At 40.7% G+C, this 17,641-nt stretch overlaps 1 protein-coding gene across 3 annotated transcripts in view; it reads right to left on the bottom strand.

The window, feature by feature from the left end:
- The window catches only part of Dcdc2 (doublecortin domain containing 2), a 133,519-nt gene extending 116,241 nt beyond the window's left edge, over positions 1–17,278 (bottom strand). For 2 of the 3 annotated variants that reach the window (XM_048348382.1, XM_048348384.1), the window contains exons 1-3: positions 17,049–17,278; positions 15,969–16,343; positions 11,697–11,751 (exon numbers count right to left, since the gene is read on the bottom strand). In XM_048348382.1, the coding sequence (XP_048204339.1) occupies positions 11,697–11,751; positions 15,969–16,261 (348 nt within the window). In that variant the 5' untranslated portion in view covers positions 16,262–16,343; positions 17,049–17,278. The remainder of the gene's footprint in view (positions 1–11,696; positions 11,752–15,968; positions 16,344–17,048) is intronic. The other variant, XM_048348383.1, reaches the window with a different exon arrangement.
- Positions 17,279–17,641: the final 363 nt, after the last annotated feature.

Below are 17,641 nucleotides of genomic sequence, written 5' to 3'. Positions count from 1 at the left end.
CCTTGTCTCTATCCCCATTCTTCAGCCCCAGAGAACACACACGTGATTCTCAAAAATGCAGTACGCTCTCTCCTCAGCAGACCTACTTCTCCCAGATCAGTCTCCCTCCCCTGTTTTCCTGGCTAACATAGAATCTTTTTATTTAGGTCTCAATATAAATGTCACTTCTTCAATGAAGCTTTTGAAGATGGTTTGGGCGCTGGTCGTTGCTGTCCACGGAGGGTTACGGAGATGGAGCTCTAAGACAGTTCCATCACTACTTTCTAATTCTGACCATGTATTCAGAGTAATTACATAGAGTCTGAGATACAGGAGCTAAACTAACATTGTTATTAATTAAAGTGTAAACAGCTAGCTGGGCATCAGTGGCTCACCCCTGTAATCCTAGCTACTCAGAAAGCTGAGATCTGAGGATTTGGGTTCAAAGCCACCCAGCCACCATTCTTATCTCCAACTAACCAGCAAAAAGCTAGAAGTGGAGGTGTGATTCAAGTGGTGAAGCATCAGCCTTGAGCAAGAAAGCCAAGTCAGAGCATAAAGCCCTGCATTCAGGCCCCAGTACTGGTATGAAAGTACACAGAGAGAGAGAGAGAGAGAGAGAGAGAGAGAGAGAGAGAGAGAGAGAGAGAGAGAGAGAAAGAACAACAAATATCTAGCAATGCTTAATTTTTTATGAATGATACACTTATAACAAATATTGGACAGGTCCTCTTGACATCAAATTTGGAGAATAAAATTCTACTAACTTTGAGGCCATAAAGTAGGTAATTCCTAAACAGGTGGAGAATTGCAATTTGATTACAGTTATACATTAAGCCAGTAGATTTGGGAATTGAGGGGAGTGGAAATAGAGTGTAGAATAAATAAATGAGTCACTAAGTAAAAATGCTGAAAATTCTTAGCATTGTCTGTACTGCATTATTTACCAGCAGTAAATCACATTGTCTACACTGCATTATTAACATGCCTATGTTTAGGTTGACCTGTAAAAGAGGAGAGTAAGGCAAAGTTAATCAATGATATTGATAAAATAATTAAGATAGAAATCACACTGAGAATGACAATCTGATTACAAGTACAGAGTAGGGGAAAAACCATTTAATTCTATTTTCATACACTATTTGAAATTGTCAATCAATTGAGCAATCATAAGATACAAACTTAGCACTTGCAAAAACAAACATACTTTGAAAGCTTTCTTCCCATAATAAAACAGACAAATGGTCTCCAGTTGGCCATGGTTCAACTTAATGATAATTTGCAACTGTACAATGGTAAGAAAGCAAGACACATGCAGTCAAAACTGTACTTCAGACTTTAATTCTGACATTTTCCCAGGCTAGCAGTGTGTGGCACCAAACATTCTATGTTCTGGGCAAGTGGTCATAAGCTTCATTTGTCAATAACCACATGATCACAGGCAAATAACCTATAGTCTACAGCAGGCTGTGCAGCTAAGCTATGACAATCTGTAGCTTAGGCATATCAAATGCATTTTCATCTTAATGATGGGTTTATCAGGTGTTAAATCGAGGAGCTATAAATCAAGAACTATATATAAATGTTTTAATTGAGATGTCAAATCATTTAAATTCAACTTTTTTAACAAACCACCTGTAATAGTTTCCCATACTAGCTAATAAAAATGTGAATGGAAGTTATTTGCTCCCTTCTAGGAAAGTAGACTGTTAACTTGGACTTTTTTTTTTATCACTTACAATGTGATCTACAAAATTTGACTTGGGTAATTCCAGCATTCATTGGGTTGAGGCAAAAGGATCTCAAGTTCAAGGCCAGCCTGAATTATAGAGTCAGTTTGAGACAAGATCGGACTGCATATTAAGACAATTTATCACAGAAGGGATGGGAAAACTCGGAGAAAGTGAAGGAAGTGGGAACATTGTCTGAAAAGGAAATGTACTCATTGCCTGACTTATGAAATGGTAACCCTGCTGCAGAACACCTTAATAATAATGATAAAATTATATTTTAAAAAGCATATTTAAAAGAGCAACTTGGATAATATCAGGCCACTTATCCTATAACATTTTCTAGAACTTAACAACTCTGTTACATAAAAAGTTGTAGAATTTGAGGCAGCAAAGATGTGCATAGAGGTTCATAAATCCTAGAGACTCAACAAATACTAGTAGAGAGGGTGAGAAGAAACATAACGTGGCATAGACTGCCATTAGAAATTTCCTAGAGAGAAAGGTTACAGGTTAAACATTAGACATTTACCAAGTCAATTTCATTGTCTGTCTCCCACAATCCCTTAGCACTTAAAAGTTTTGCCCCCCAGCTAGCAGGTGGACTGAAAATCAACCTTATTTCAACAAACCAAACATCCAAACTATGTAATCATGGGATGACATCTGAGCTTGATCTGGCTGGCTGCTTAGAAAGGAGTCTTTCACAATGATGTATGGGAATTTTCACTGTTGACCAAGCTAGACACCAAGGCACACCACCTGCATACCTCACGATGTAATCAACCAAATGCAAATAAATAGCCCTGCCTTTAAAAAAAAAAAAAAAAAGCCCTCATTGGGCTCTGTTGAAGTACACTGAAACTTGGGTTGTTTTTGCATAGAGATAGCCTACTACTTTGAAATCATGGTCTTTCATTTACTTTTCCAATACAGTGCCAGATAAAAACTTAATCAAATACAAACTTGAAGGGATGGTTGGCTATTTAGAAGACAATTTGGGACCAAGGACCTAATACTATTAGGCTCCTGGTATCCAAACCCAAGGCCTTAGCCCTATATACACAGTATTCTCATACTTTCCAAGAAAAGCTGCTATTTTTATCTGGGGAAAGATGCTACAGATCAAAACACTTCAAAACAGGAATATTCCCCAAATCCTTTGGTCCTTATGGTACTGCTCCAAAATTTGGTGCTTTATTTTTCTTGATGACTTGAAGCATCAACAAATCCCAGCACCCCCTTGCTTATTTACATGGATGACCTTCCCAAAAGGAGAAATCCCACCCCCCTCCAAGAGGTCCTGTCTGGGTCACTGCCTGGCACTCCCTATGTGATCAGTGTGGCCAGGAAGCCTCCCCAGGAAGGCCTTGATGACACTCTAACCCACAAAACCATCTCCACTATCATAGCATGTAACTAAAACATGCATCTCAGAAGAACGTATTTATGCCTAAAAATGGGTTTTTAAAAAAAAACACTTTCTTTCAATAAGCATTTAGTGGTTTTCTCTAATTTGGAAAACAAATCCGTTTTTTTTCAATCTGACCTAAATTCTTCAACCTTTACTCTATACCTTAAGTTTCTTTCCTGCTCTCTACCCAGAGTGATGGAGACCTGATCACCACAGACTATGTAATCATTGAAGCCAATTCATTATGAGTTGAGTCTAAACAAATCACCTTCTTCCCCTTGACTTAAAATTTTCTGGTATTATTTTCTAATTTTATTCTTTTCAAGGTAACTTACCAAAAATCTCTTCCCAGAGCCCACCCTACTGCAATTACCTTGTGGTCATTTCTGATGGTACATAATAATTGTTTTGTTATATGGCTAGAACCTAGCCTATCTCCTGGTGTTCACAGAGGCTTTTGATAAATATTCCTGAGAAAATGTGAAATAGTACAAGCAGCATTGCTCATGAAGTTAGTCATGGCAGTAGTCAACGTCTCCCCATTCCCTATACCACCCCCACCCCCTAGTAGCCACTTATTTGACTCTCCTTTTTTTTTTCAGTACTAGATTTTTTAACTCAGGGCTTTGTGCTTGCTAGGCTGGTACTCTACCAATCTCCAAATCTACTTTTTGCTGGTTATTTTGGAGATAGAATCTAGCAAAGTTTTCTGCCTGGGCTGGTCTTAAAACACTATCCTTCAGATCTCAGCTAACTGAGTAAATAGGAGTAGAAACATGAGTTAATGGTGCCTGGCTCTACTCTCTAATTCTATAAGTTGAACAGTTTTTTATTCTATTTTTAAGTGAATTCATGCCATTCAGCTATTTGAGAAATAGGAATTCTAGGTTTGGGTTGTAACCCAGTGGTAGAGTACTTGCTTAGGATGTGCAAGGTCCTAGTCTCCATCAATAGAAACACATACAAACAGAAATTTTATCATTTGCAACATGGATGAGCATAGAATACCCTATGCAAAATGAAAAAAATCAGAATTAGAAAGACAAATGTATGGTAGTTTAAAAGACAGCGTTAGCAATTTCACTATTTCCTAAGTACTTTTCTACGTTTCCCTAAAAGACTGATAATTATCCTTCTTGCTTAGAACATCTCATTGCTGTATAATCATCATCAAATAGCATGTCTGCCAAATTTACCAATAGTAAATTTCCTAAAATCATGTCTAAATGCCAGAGAGGATGGAAGATATTTGCAACAAATGTCAGGATATGTGCTAATGGATAAACTAAAGTCACTTATTTTTTAGCTTTCTGGTCATAATTAGTCATGTACATTTTTGCTTAGACTCATATCTTGCAAGTTGACATAAACCTCTCTTGTTTACTAACATATAGACATGCACACAGATCAATAACAAAACAATAAAAAAGTAAAACAATTATATATTATAGGAAAATAAAATGTAGTCAGCTGTTCCTTAGCCAAAAAAAAAATCTCTTTATTGGGTTCTTGCAAGGTCTTATAGACTCTTAGGTTACTGTGGCCTCTAACATGATCTGGCTTCTCATAAAAGAATGATTCTTACTTATTAATTATACTAGAGAGGTTGGGGGGAGAAATATGAGATAAAAGATTGGGAAGGGGCTTCCACCATGGTTGGATACATTTACATGAACCTATTTTGGTTCTTTAATGTACTGGAGTTGACATGATCTAAAAAATCTTTCTTCAAGTTAGAGGAAAAAAATATTTGGGAGTTTAGTTCTTCAGCAGTTACCTCTTTGGGCCTCTTTGGAACCCCGAATTCTCAAGCTGAAGATAGATAACTGAGTTAAACCACCTATCCCACGGTGTGGTTAATGATTACACTCAGTTTAATGTCTAGAATCCCATTCCCAGACAAAGCACTTTAAGTAGCAAGCTTTACAGTATGTTTCATTAGAGATTATGCACAATGATTAAGCTGAAACATGAAGTCTTCATAACGATATTTAAAGTCAGAGGCTGTTCAACTGACTGAACAATCTAAAAGTACAACTCAGGTTCCCACAAACTTTGTAGACAAGGTAAAGTTTTAGGGCTCTAAACACTTTCTTCCTTTCTCTTCTCCTATCCATGCTACTCCATCCTATTAGAAAGAAACAAAGCTTATCCAAATTCCCCTAATGAAAACCCAAACAGTGCAAAGGATGACTGATCAAGATGCATGGTGTTCATAAACTGATTTGTTGAATGGTTAACTCCTTTGTGCAATTAGTTAAATACAAATAACAATTTTAAAAGTCCAAAGCAAAGTTGTAATATTTGAGAGGATTCAATAGAATGGCTGATTCAACAAGCAAGCTTCCATTCCTTGGGAAGGCTTTTATTAGAATCTGACTTCAGATTTTAATTTGCATATTTCTTTTTAAGACAGCACTTCTCCAAAGTACATATACACATATTTCTGTATACTCATTTGGAGAAGGTGAACTTGATCTGCTCTCTCTTGCTTGCCCCCCCTTTTTTAACAAGCAATTATTATTATAAATGTGGGGAAGGGATAAAAGAAAAACTGTGCCTGTATTAGGGCTTAAACTCAGGGGCTGAGGACTGTTCCATAGCTTTGGCTTTCAAGGCTGGCACTCTATCCCTTGAGTCACAGCTCTACTTCTAGCTTTTTAGTGGTTAATTGGAGATAAGAGTCTCGTAGATTTTCCTGCCTGGGCTGCCTTCAAACTGGGATCCTCAGATCTGAGCCTGCTGCGTAGCTAGGATTACAGGCATGAGATACCCAGTATCTCATTTAAAATTCTGTGTCCGTAAACATTAAAAAATAAGGATCAGTAAGATTCAATTGGACAAAATGAAAGTCTGCTCTGTTCTGTATTAGAAATCAAGAGGAACATAAAGGTGGAGGTAGAGAAGGGGGAAAAAAAAACACAGAAAAAAAAGAGTGATCACAAGGAACATGACCAAATGCTACAGTCTAAGTAGGATATAGAATAAGGAATTATGCCCGGTACTGGTGCATCACACTTGTAATCCTAGCTTCTCAGAAGGCTGAGATCTGAAGATCGTGGTTCAAATCCACCTGGCTCAAATCTGTTTTCTCAAGCCAGCTGTCTAGATTTTTCCTTTCTGGCCAGAATCTCTACACTATTTTAACTTACTTGAAATGACTTTCTAGGTGTGGAAGTTTCTCGGGAGTAGGAAAACTGAGTTCTTGGAGACAGCTTAGATAGGAATCTGCTGCTCCTCTTGCATTTTCCTCCGTCTACCTATTCCATTATTTTCAAGTCTGAATAATACTGCATTTTATGTATGTACCACATTATGAGTTAATTTTTGTTCATAATATATGATACAGGTCCAGTTTCATTTGTTTGTACATGGATATCCTGTTTTCCCAATGTTATTTGTTTCCCTATGGAGTAATTTTAGCAGCCTTGTCAACAAGCATTTAACCACAGGGTTTATCAAAAACTATGCTATTCCACTTGTGTATGTGTTTATTTGTAGTGCTGGGGATTGGACCCTATGGACTTGAGCATGCTAGGCAGGCACACTATCACGGTTCTACAGCCTCAACCCTAAGATTCTTTTTGAAGCAGTATCTCACTATGTAGCTCAGGCTGGCCTTCTACTCCTTCTACTGCTCCTGCTTCCTGAATGCTAAGATTACAAGAGTTTGTCACCATTCCTAGCACCATACGGTTTAGATTCTGTAACTTTATAATAGAAGTATATATATGTGTCCAAACTGGTGAGGCATTTGAAGATAAATGAAATAGTTAAAGGTCTTTATTAAAACAGTAAAAAGAAATTCTCCTGGTGTTTGGGAAAGTAAACATGATCATTTTTTTTCTGTTTTGATTGTGAGATTACCATCTTCTTTGCCTTTTGAAATTTAGGGGGTTTGGGGCATTTATAATTTTTCATGTATTATTAGCATGAATTAGGTGTGCTCATTTTGACATTTCCATATACAATGTACCTTGGTTAGACTACTGTCTTTGTCAATTTCACATGTACATGAGACTCTTATCTCCAATTAACCACCCAAAACCCAGAAGTGACACTGTGGCTCAAAGTGGAAGAACACCAGCCTTGAGCAAAAAAGCTCACAGACAGAGACCAGGCTCTGAATTCAAGCCCCCGACTGACAGGAAAAAATAAAATAAGGGCTTTTAAAGAAAGGGAAGCCAAGTATCAAGTCTTGAGTTGATGATACTTCTACATTAGCTACAAAAACTAGGCCCTTTCTACAAACGACTGATAAATTTCAACACACAAAGACTGGCATGTGAGGAGTATTTGTGTGGAAATAAATGAAATGATGGACTCTGTGGGCTGATAAGAAACTAAACAGATACAAACTCTAAGGGAACTGACAATTCTTAAAATCAACCTACCCTTCAGGAGCAGAACGGCACAGCTGCTAGCTTTGCAGTGCACTTTGGGTGTATCTATCTATCTATCCTCCAGGCCTGAATCAGAGCCAGGCTGCTTTGCTCTCTTGGCCTTCCAGGGTTGTTTTTGCTCTTTCTGCCAAACCCAAGCTGTGAGTCTTTCATAGATACGAGTCTCAAATATTCCCTTTTCATCAAATTATAGACTATGGCCTTCTCAAAAGCTTAATCTTAGAGAAACAGACCAAAATGTGTAACTTCTATTAACTTAACCATTTCAAACAGGCTGACTGACCCCCACTGTAGTCCCATCTGCACTTCCCTAAGCATCTCTAACACAGTTGTCATTTGCATGCCAAATAACACCATGTCCTTCGTAAGGGTTAGTTACTGGAATGGGTTCAGTTCTTCCTATGTCTGTCCCCATGTTAGGTTCACAAAGGAAGAGGAACAAGACTGATTGTCCAATTCATGTCTCTTCAATGATGAGCTTCATAGTACAAAAAAAAATCAAAATCATGAATCACAGAAGATCTTTGAATGTCAAAGTGATATGCAAATTCTATTTACCATGGTTGCACTAGAAAGTAGGTACCATTCCCCAGACTCTCAACTCATAAGTGATGAGAGCTGTGCAGTGTTCACTTTATGCCTTGTTCACAGCAGTTACCAGTGTATAACAAGGGATCTGGAGCCAGGCTGCTGGCTCCCTTCCCACCCCCTATACATATATCATGTACCAAGTTCCCTTACACCATCCAAGAAATGTCGCAGTGTAGGTAACTATTTAACTTAAGAATGTCATTATTTGGAAAACTCACTCCAAGGATGGGTTGTGTGCTCAAGGATGAACAGAAGAATTTACAGCTCGAAGTCAAAGCAGAAGAAATCTGAATGGCCCACAAAGGTCTTGCAACAACACAGTAAGTCAGAAGCAACTGAACCAAACAGCTACAGCCACAAAATTGAACCACTTAGGTGGTATTAGGGATGGTCATCCATCCTTTAGACAGAGTGTAAAGTCCTTCAGGTAAAAGATTGTGTATACCATGTTTGTTTATGCTCACTCAGCCCTCTGCATTGTGTGGTATAAGCATTCAATCACGTGGCAAGCAAAGCAGAGAAGATAGAAAAACAAGAAGAAAGGAAGCAGAAATCACATGCCAGTAAAGTGAGAGGTGAGCCATGTGCGACCTGGAGAAGGGATTGCACATGTAGAAGGTGAAGCCCCCACTGCATGAGGACAAGATCTACAAGTTGCATAATGTAAGGAAGGGAGAATGAATCCAGTAAGTTGGCATTGGGAGAATGGATCCAGTAAGCACAGAATAAGATCTGAAACTGGACTCTTTCTTTCTTCCTCCCCCAACAACCTCTTGTCTCCCCAGTTTCCTCCTACTGTCCAAAGTGCATGCAAATTAGCATCATGTGCTTCTCTCAGATTCATGGAAGAGATCCAGTTCTGCCCCAGAGAAAGGGGAATTGGCCCAGCTGCCCTCCCAATGCCTCCTCAAAGATAAGGCTCATGGAACATAAAAGCAATGACACGAATCATAGAGCACCTTTGAATGTCAAGATGACAAGTACATTCTAGTTACTATGACCTACCATTACAAAGTAGGCACCATTCTGTCTAAATTATTAACTATCTAAAAGCAATCTAAGTTTACCCTGAACTTGAAAGAGTAGGAAATGCTAACTCCCAATGCACCCTCGAGATTTCCAAGCCATGAGGGCTAGGACTCCAAATCATGCATTTGGCAACATCCACACAGAAATACAAATGACTTTCTGCAGTTAAAAAACATCTACTGAGAATAATTAGAATGAATATGCTTGGAGCAATTAGGAACACAGACTCATAAACTCTGCTATGGTGGGTTTACTGATGTGGTGGTATTCCTGTAAGAATTTTGCGTAATCAACAGTCAAAGTGATATTTCTATGGAAAAAAATACTCTGAAATTTCCCTTGGGAGTCCAAGAGCCCCCAAACTCCATTTCTGGCAATGAAAGGAATGGTTCCCTTGTTCAAATCAGAGTGAAAGCCACAATGTGGACTTTGGGGAGGAGGATTTAGCGATGAAGATCAAGACTATGAATGAAATTAATTCAGGGGCTGGGAATATGGCCTAGTGGCAAGAGCGCTTGTCTCCTACACATGAAGCTCTTGGTTCGATTCCCCAGCACCACATATATGGAAAACGGCCAGCAGGGGCGCTGTGGCTCAGGTGGCAGAGTGCTAGCCTTGAGCGGGAAGAAGCCAGGGACAGTGCTCCAGGCCCTGAGTCCAAGGCCCAGGACTGGCCAAAAAAAAAAAAGAAATTAATTCAAATGTTTAACTAGCCTGGGTATAAAAGTGGGGAGGAGACAAGCAAAGAATCAGGTTGGGGGGTTGGAGGATGTACTGCTGAGCATGGTCAAGCAGTGACTTTCCATCTCTTCTCATCTCCTTTGCATTTCAAATTTCTTCTTTTCATCCCCACTGGCTCTGTGGAGAAGGACTGAGAAGAAAAAGCTACAGCAGGGCAGATAGAAGGAAGGACTGAAGGGACTTGTGAGAAATAAGGTGGAAGACATACAGAATTCTATCAGAGATAAGAAGTGGACTTTTTCACATGTGAGATGGGCATTCATAAATCAGAATCCGTGCAGGCAGCTCATGTATTAGTCCAAAGTAAAGAGAAGATATGGGACTTCCCAGAATAGAAAAGCAGTTAGCTGGTTATACTAACTAGTCTTTATGAATGTTGTTAAAGCTATCTCTTAAGAAGAGGTATTTTCAATCAATTCATTGGTACACCTGTTACACTTCATTAGGCCCAATGTCTTCACCAAAGATACTGGCCACCCAGGGTGAATATATTGTACTACATTACTTGGAAATTCCCACATCTCTACTTCTACTACAGACATTCAGGTTCTGTCACAAATTTCATGCAAGATGGCCTGCTTCCAACAGGTGTGGACCCTTCAAACAGAACCATTTCCAGAACTAATTCACCAACTTGTCCTTTTCTTTTTTACTTGCTATAGATATTAACTACTGGTAATTCTTTAACTGTAATGTATAAACAACCTGAAAAAAATTACACCACTCTCTCCTCCAAGCTATAAAGTCTATTCACTTTCATGGATAATCAATTTGACATATAATGAAAAAGCAAAATGACAAACAAAAATACAAGCTATTATAAACAACTAGGAGTAGCATTTTTTGCTGTGAATTATTTGAGTAATGAATGTAACTTTTCATGTTCTTCACCTGTTGCACAATTGGAATTTGTTTACTATGTCACTTTTTTTTTCTAGCGGGACCTAGTTGGCGCTGTTGGGCATAATCAGAATGTGAGAGGAAACAGTGAGAGGTAAGGAGAGTCACTCTGGGGCTTGAGGCTGTAACTGAGAAGAGTCTCCCTTCTCTTGGAGATAAGGGGTGGGTTTTACACATGTAAGATGTGTGTCCACAAATCAGAGCTGTACACTGGCTTGTGCATATAGGCCTAAAGGAAAGAAATGGGAGACGTGCATGGCAGAACCCCCAAATAAATGGAAGCCCCTGGTTATGAACAGCAATCAGATCTCTGAACAAAGGCTCATCTGGATTTAACTGAGACTTTCATTGTTTCACTGAGATACTTTAAGATGTTAGTTGGCTTTAATTCATTTTTTTCTTCTGTAAACCAAGGATTTACTTCCTAGCTTCATACAGCATTTGCTGACAATGCTCAAATGAATTTTAATACAAGATAAGTGCTTTTCTGACATCATAACATTTAATTGTTTCTTTTGAAATCCTCAGGGGCAGTCACTGGTGATCGTGGTTGTAAGGAATGGAGTTTTGATAAAGACTTATCTAACCATGCATACATTCTTCCTACCCTTGACAGGAAAAAAATGTCTTTGGATTTAGTTGGAGAACATGCAGCTAGAAGATGAGAAAAACTAGAATATCTTCCATTTAATCCTGCCTGTTTTAGAATACCTTCTCTGTCTCTTTATTTCTGACAATTACCCAAAGAAACCTCCCTCTTTTCCTTAAAATGTATAAATGCATACATCCCATTTACATGCATTTGGGAACTCTTCTCTTATTGTTAGAATGCCATCCACATTTCTGAGACATGCCATAAGAAACAGAAGAGCCACTTTACTTGAGCTTTCAAAATAGAATTAGTATTACCTCTGTATTGATAACTTCCATGGGTCTTTTCTTGATATCTCGTATGTCCAGGTAACTGAAAGAAAAACAAACAAATAGTGAGGGTTGCTCTTACAGATTTCAAGTTAGATATGTAAATTCCTTATCATGTAAACATGATTTAAAAAAGGAAAACTAAAGCAAGTTATAGGAAATACATAAACTCAATGCAAAATTCAATGGTTATTACAGTATTAAGAACTGCTTTAATTCAGCATCAAAACCAGAGCTTAGATATGTCTACCTTAAACTTTCTTCAAGGGACTGAAGTGTTAGAAATGCATACTTCTACAAGGGAATCTTAATAGTTAACTCCTAAGTATGGAAAGTATATTTCAACAACTTCTTCTTCTTCTTCTTCTTCTTCTTCTTCTTCTTCTTCTTCTTCTTCTTCTTTTTCCTCCTCTTCCTCCTCCTCCTCCTCCTCCTCTTCTTCCTCTTCTCCTCCTCCTCCTCCTCCTCCTCCTCCTCTTCTTCCTCTTCTCCTCCTCCTCCTCCTCCTCCTCCTCCTCCTCCTCCTCCTCCTCCCTCTCCCCTTCATCTTCTTCTCTCTCTCTCTCTCTCTCTCTCTCTCTCTCTCTCTCTCTCTCTCTCTCTCTCTCTCTCTCTCTCTCCCTGTGTATTATTTTATTAGAGCTCACACCCTCCTATGGCTTTTTCACTAAAGGCTTGTACTCTACTATTTGAGCCACACCTCTAATTCTGGTTATGCTATTTAATTGTAAGAGTCTCACAAACTTTCCTGCAAAGGCTGACTTTAAAATCATTGTCCTCAGATCTCAGCCTCCTGGAAAGCTATGATTACAGGCATGAGATACCAGTGCCAGCATATTTCTATTTTTATATGAACTTGATAAAGAATGCAGTCTGTAAAGAAATTTAGCAGTTGGACTAATGGAAATACTGAGAATATGCACTGAAGTAACAAATAGGAAATAATAGGGTATCATTTTCCAATATGAGCACTATAATGGTACAGAAAGGCTCAGCCATGTGAGACAGTTTAAGAATTGATTTAGCTTAAAGACAAATGAGTGGATAAGTTCTGGGGACTCTCAGACTAGTACTATTTACAACACATATCAACTACTTATCATTTACTAGTTACTGCATAAGCACAACCTACAAAGTTGCCCACAGCAGTTCATATTGGAATTACTTTTGCTCTTTAAATGTTTTTTTTTATTGTGGCTGATGTTATTTGCCTTTTTGGAAAGAATAGTTAACTGATACCCCTGAAAAATATATGTATTTCATTTGAATAAACAGTAGTTACATAATACAATCCAAACATTCTCTCTTTCTTTGCAATAATGGGCCTTTTGTGAATTTACAAGAAGTATTTCCAGCAGAATTCCAACCAAATACACTGTCATGTACAAGAAAGTGATCTCAGAGCCACAAGATTAATGAGGTAGAGTCAACTCCCACAAAGCACAGGGAAAGTTTGGGGATAATGGTCTCCAGAAATTTCTTCCAAAAAATAAAGTTGTTTAAATGTGATTTGAAAAATATTAGCAAAATCTAAGCAAAAGATAGTCCCACAACCATTTGATCATTTCTATTTGAAAAATGTATTGCTATCTTCCCATGTGGGGTCTAAGTGAAAGATCAAAAATTACCCACAACATCTTTTAGACTCTTTTTTTCCTGCTGCTTCCTTCATTTGTTATACAAACTTATAGCATTAGGATTCAAGTATACTCAGCATTAAAATCTTCTTAGCCTCTGTCACTATAATCATAGATGCTGCTATTTGAACACACACACACACACACACACACACATATATATATACACATACATACATACATATATATATATATATATAACTAGCCAGCATGGAAAACCACCATGGACACTGTTATTTTAAATTCAATGTGTGTGTGTGTGTTAAAAACAAAAAATCATGACCCTTATATACATATAAATAATTATCTGAAGTATCCTTTCTATTTGGTTTGGATTACAACTATATCTTTTTATTTTATGAGTTGCAATGCCACATAAACAAAATAGATGGATTACAGAAGCAAGCCTATAATTTTCAATTGTATTTCCTTGTTCAGGTTCTGAACTAATTTTGCATTCCCATTAAATTGCTTGAGGTGTAAATTGTTTAATAAAAATATATAATGCAAGGAACTGACATATAGATGCTTTACATTTCTATTACACTTGGTGTTTATAAACTACATTCACATCCAGAATATTTACTTTTACAACAGCCCTGTGAGGTAGAAATGGTCATGTTCCTTTTCTTTCTTAAGAAACTGACTAGCTACATCCAGTGATTTACCCAAGGGCTTCAAAAATAAAACAGGTAGCTAAGCCTCAAGTCTCCTATTTGAAGCTCTACGACACCTTTAGACTAGAATTTCATTTAGAAATTTTCTATGAAAGTAGACCACTTCAGAGAAGGGAGAAAATAAACTCAAATGTATCTTTCACCTTCATAAAAAGAATGCTTGGTACAGCAGAGCAGTACACCTCAAATTTAACTTAAATAAGCTAGGGCAAGGAGAGATGATTTTAGAAAAGCTGACAATATTTGGGAAAGTGTTGCTATATAGTTAGAAAAATTCACAAGTATGATTATAGTGAAGATTGTTTTTATTCTTTTGCTATCCTTGATTCCATGATGAGTTTTCTTTTTTTGGAAAAAAAATGTGTATTTAAATACTACAGAATATAGAATTACCATATATTCCAGCACTTTCATTTTTGGGTATGTACTCAGGACATAGAAGCATTATTCATGATAATCAAAATGTGAAACAACTCCAATATTCATCAACTACTTAATGGATACGCAAGTGTGTTGTGTCCATATCATCTAAAATGTTATTCTGTAATTTTTTAAATGCCATACTGGACATGCTACAGCATAGATGAATCTTAACAGCATTATAGTAAGAAAATAAGACAGATAAAACACTACTGTAAAATAGTATACTATTGCATAGTTCCACTTATATGAACTGTCCACAACAGACAAATCCATACCAATAGAAAGTGGGTGCATGATGACTACAGGACAGAAGGAAGGGAAAGTCTGTAGATAAAGTTTTCATGGGGTAGGGGGTAGAAATGTTCTCAACTAGTTTGTGGTGATGGCTGCATGACTGTAAATATATTGATAATCACTGAACTGGGTAGAGTTTGTTATTTAAGCTATAGCTGAGCAAAGTTGTTTTAAAAAATTATTTTAAATTGATGGTGGGGTGGAAATGTGGCTTAGTGGTAGAGTGCCCGCCTAGCATGCATGAAGCCCTGGGTTCAATTCCTCAGCACCACATACACAGAAAAAGCCGGAAATGGGCTTTGTGGTTCAAGTGGTAGAGTGCTAACTTTGAGCAGAAAAAAAAAGCCAAGGATAGTGCTCAAGCCCTGAGACCAAGCCCTAGGACTGCCGAAAATAAATAAATAAATAAATAAAACAACTAATGGGATATAAATTTCGTCCCACAGTGCCTGTCCCAAGCAACTCTTAACTACTTTATTTTTCTAACTATACTTATCACTTTGGATGCTAGATCACAGGAAGAGTAGTGTACCCGTTCGATTAGCAGCCCCTGAGGACAAGGAGTCAGTATATACTCTTGTTCATCTTGGTTCCTTTCTCAGACCCTAAACACAGTTTTCTAGTGCAAAGAACATCTGGAATGAGTGAACTTCCAGGCAGGAACCGAGCAAAGCCAACCCCATCTTTGAAAGTCTAACCATCAGGTTGCTAACATATTGAAGCCAGTAAAATGTTTCTCCAAACATTCTGTGAGTCGTATATATGTAGCAGAAGTTGAAAGGAGAATTCTAGAAGTGGAGCTTTATCCATTCTACCTGCAAAGTTGAAAGAATCAAGCAAAGGAAGGGGAGAAGCAGAGCTGTTTACACTTGTGGAGATGGCACCGCATCCAATATTTGGAAGTAATGACTAAGGAATCACTGAAACTAAACAAATTGGTTCCAGGAAAACGCGAGGGAGGAAAGGAAAAAAAGGGAGGGGGGATGCGGAAGTGCCGATTTTAGTCACTAACTTTTGCAAGGATTATTTTTTTTCTTACTTGTTGTCATTATGCATATTTTTTTACACTTGTCTATCGACTGCTACTCAAGCAAAACTCCTTCCCCAGTGAGTTTCAACCTCTATCCCCCAATCGCGGAACTTTGGGAGATGCCAGGCCATCCAGATGTGTGTGGGGTGGGGGGGGATGTCATTCACATCTACATATCGCACACCGCAGAAGGACTCACTTGAGTTTCTTGAAGGCTTCCTGGCCCCCCGCCACGTAGTTGCCCCCACTCTCGATCTGGTCGAGCTTCCGAATGCGGTGACCGGTCCGCGGGGTGTAGATATTCCTGACCGCCCCGAAGGGCGCCTGGACACCGCCGGTCACCTCCTTCAGGAAGACATCGAAGCTGGACACCTTCTTCTCGTGGATGACAACGCGTCGCCCCACAAAGAAAGGGTCCCCGTTACGGTACACCAGCACGCTCTTCACCACGGGCTGGGACCAGTGGCTGGAGCGGGCGCTGGTGCCGCTCATCTTCCCCGCGGGACGACACCGCAGCCGGCGCTCCCCTCGGCCCCGGGTCGCCTGAAGGCACCCGCAGCGTGGAAATCACCTGCTGGAAACAAGGAGGGCAGCGGTCAGACCCACGGAGGACGGGGCCGTGGCGGCAACCACGCGGCGGAGACGCTCGTCCCGGCTGCGGGAACTCAAGTTCAAGTTCAAGTTCTTCACCGCCGTGGTGTGCGCAGCCAATCAGTGCACAGCCGGCGCCACGCACCTGCACCCGCCGCACCTGGGGCCCGCCGCCCGCCAAGGCGCGCGACCTGGGAAATGGGAGGGGGGAAGGTCCTTTAACTCCTGCCCGGAGCGCGGCCGGGAGGGGGTGGGGGCAGGCACACGTGCGAGCTCACACTCACACACACGGATTCACGCACGTTGTAACCGCGGCGAAACTCATCCCGGAGCAATCTATCCGGGTCGCTCCCCACAGCCTGACTTTTCCTCTCTTTACTTCTCAGCCTCCGGTTCGCCTCCCGCCCCCGCCCTCGCCTCGCACACGCACACGCACACGCACACGCACACACGCACGCATAAAGTGATTAAGATCCTGGCAGAAATCGCCTAGGTCTTTCTCGGCGGGCCCGGCACTCGGGCCCTCCCGCGGAAGCAGCGCAGCCCGCCGGCGACTGGCAGTCAGGTGGGCATCTCCTGAACACAGCGGGGCCCGAGGGGCGCGCGACTGAGCCCCGAGAAGGAGGGAGGGCGGACCGTAGGGAGGGTCCACCGGGAGACACCCGCCGCCACCCGGAGGGTTACCTACCTCCCGACGACGTCGCACCCCGGAGGGCTGAGGGGTGGGGGTGGGGGTGGGAGGGGCGTCCCGGCTGGGCTCGGGCGGGGCGGGGGCGCAGGGTGAGGAAGGGTGCTCTTGTGGGGGAGGGGGCCGTGCTGGGGTAGGACGGGGTAAACTCCACGACAATGGCCGCCCCGGCGTGCGTCGTCCTGGAGCTGGTTCCTGCCAGCTGCCGTTACCTCTACGAGCCTCCCTCGGCCCCGTGGGGGGGGCGGGGGTGGAGGGGGGGGGAAGAGTGGTTGTTGGGTTATTTTTTTTACCCTTGCCGTTTCCATAGCTACAGAAGCCACGCGCGCGCAGAGAGCCAAGTCCATGGACTAGGCCTGGGGTGCGCTGGCTACCTCCGGCTTTCCTGGCGGCCTCCGATAGAGGTGCAAAAGGAGTTGAGGGGCTGGGGAGGCATGAGGCAGACGCCGGAGTGGCAGTATCATGCCGACACTCAATAAAGGGATGCCCGCTGTGTGCCAGGAGCTGCGTGCCCAGCTGGAAAGGTGACATCCGGCGGTGTTTTTCGGTGTCTCTCGGGTGGATCTTTCTGTGGAAGGTGGGAGGATCTTTGT

This window comes from Perognathus longimembris, chromosome 6, assembly GCF_023159225.1.
Source record: "Perognathus longimembris pacificus isolate PPM17 chromosome 6, ASM2315922v1, whole genome shotgun sequence".
In the NCBI taxonomy this organism is placed as follows: Eukaryota; Metazoa; Chordata; class Mammalia; order Rodentia; family Heteromyidae; genus Perognathus; species Perognathus longimembris.
This window is presented reverse-complemented; position numbering and strand designations above follow the sequence as displayed.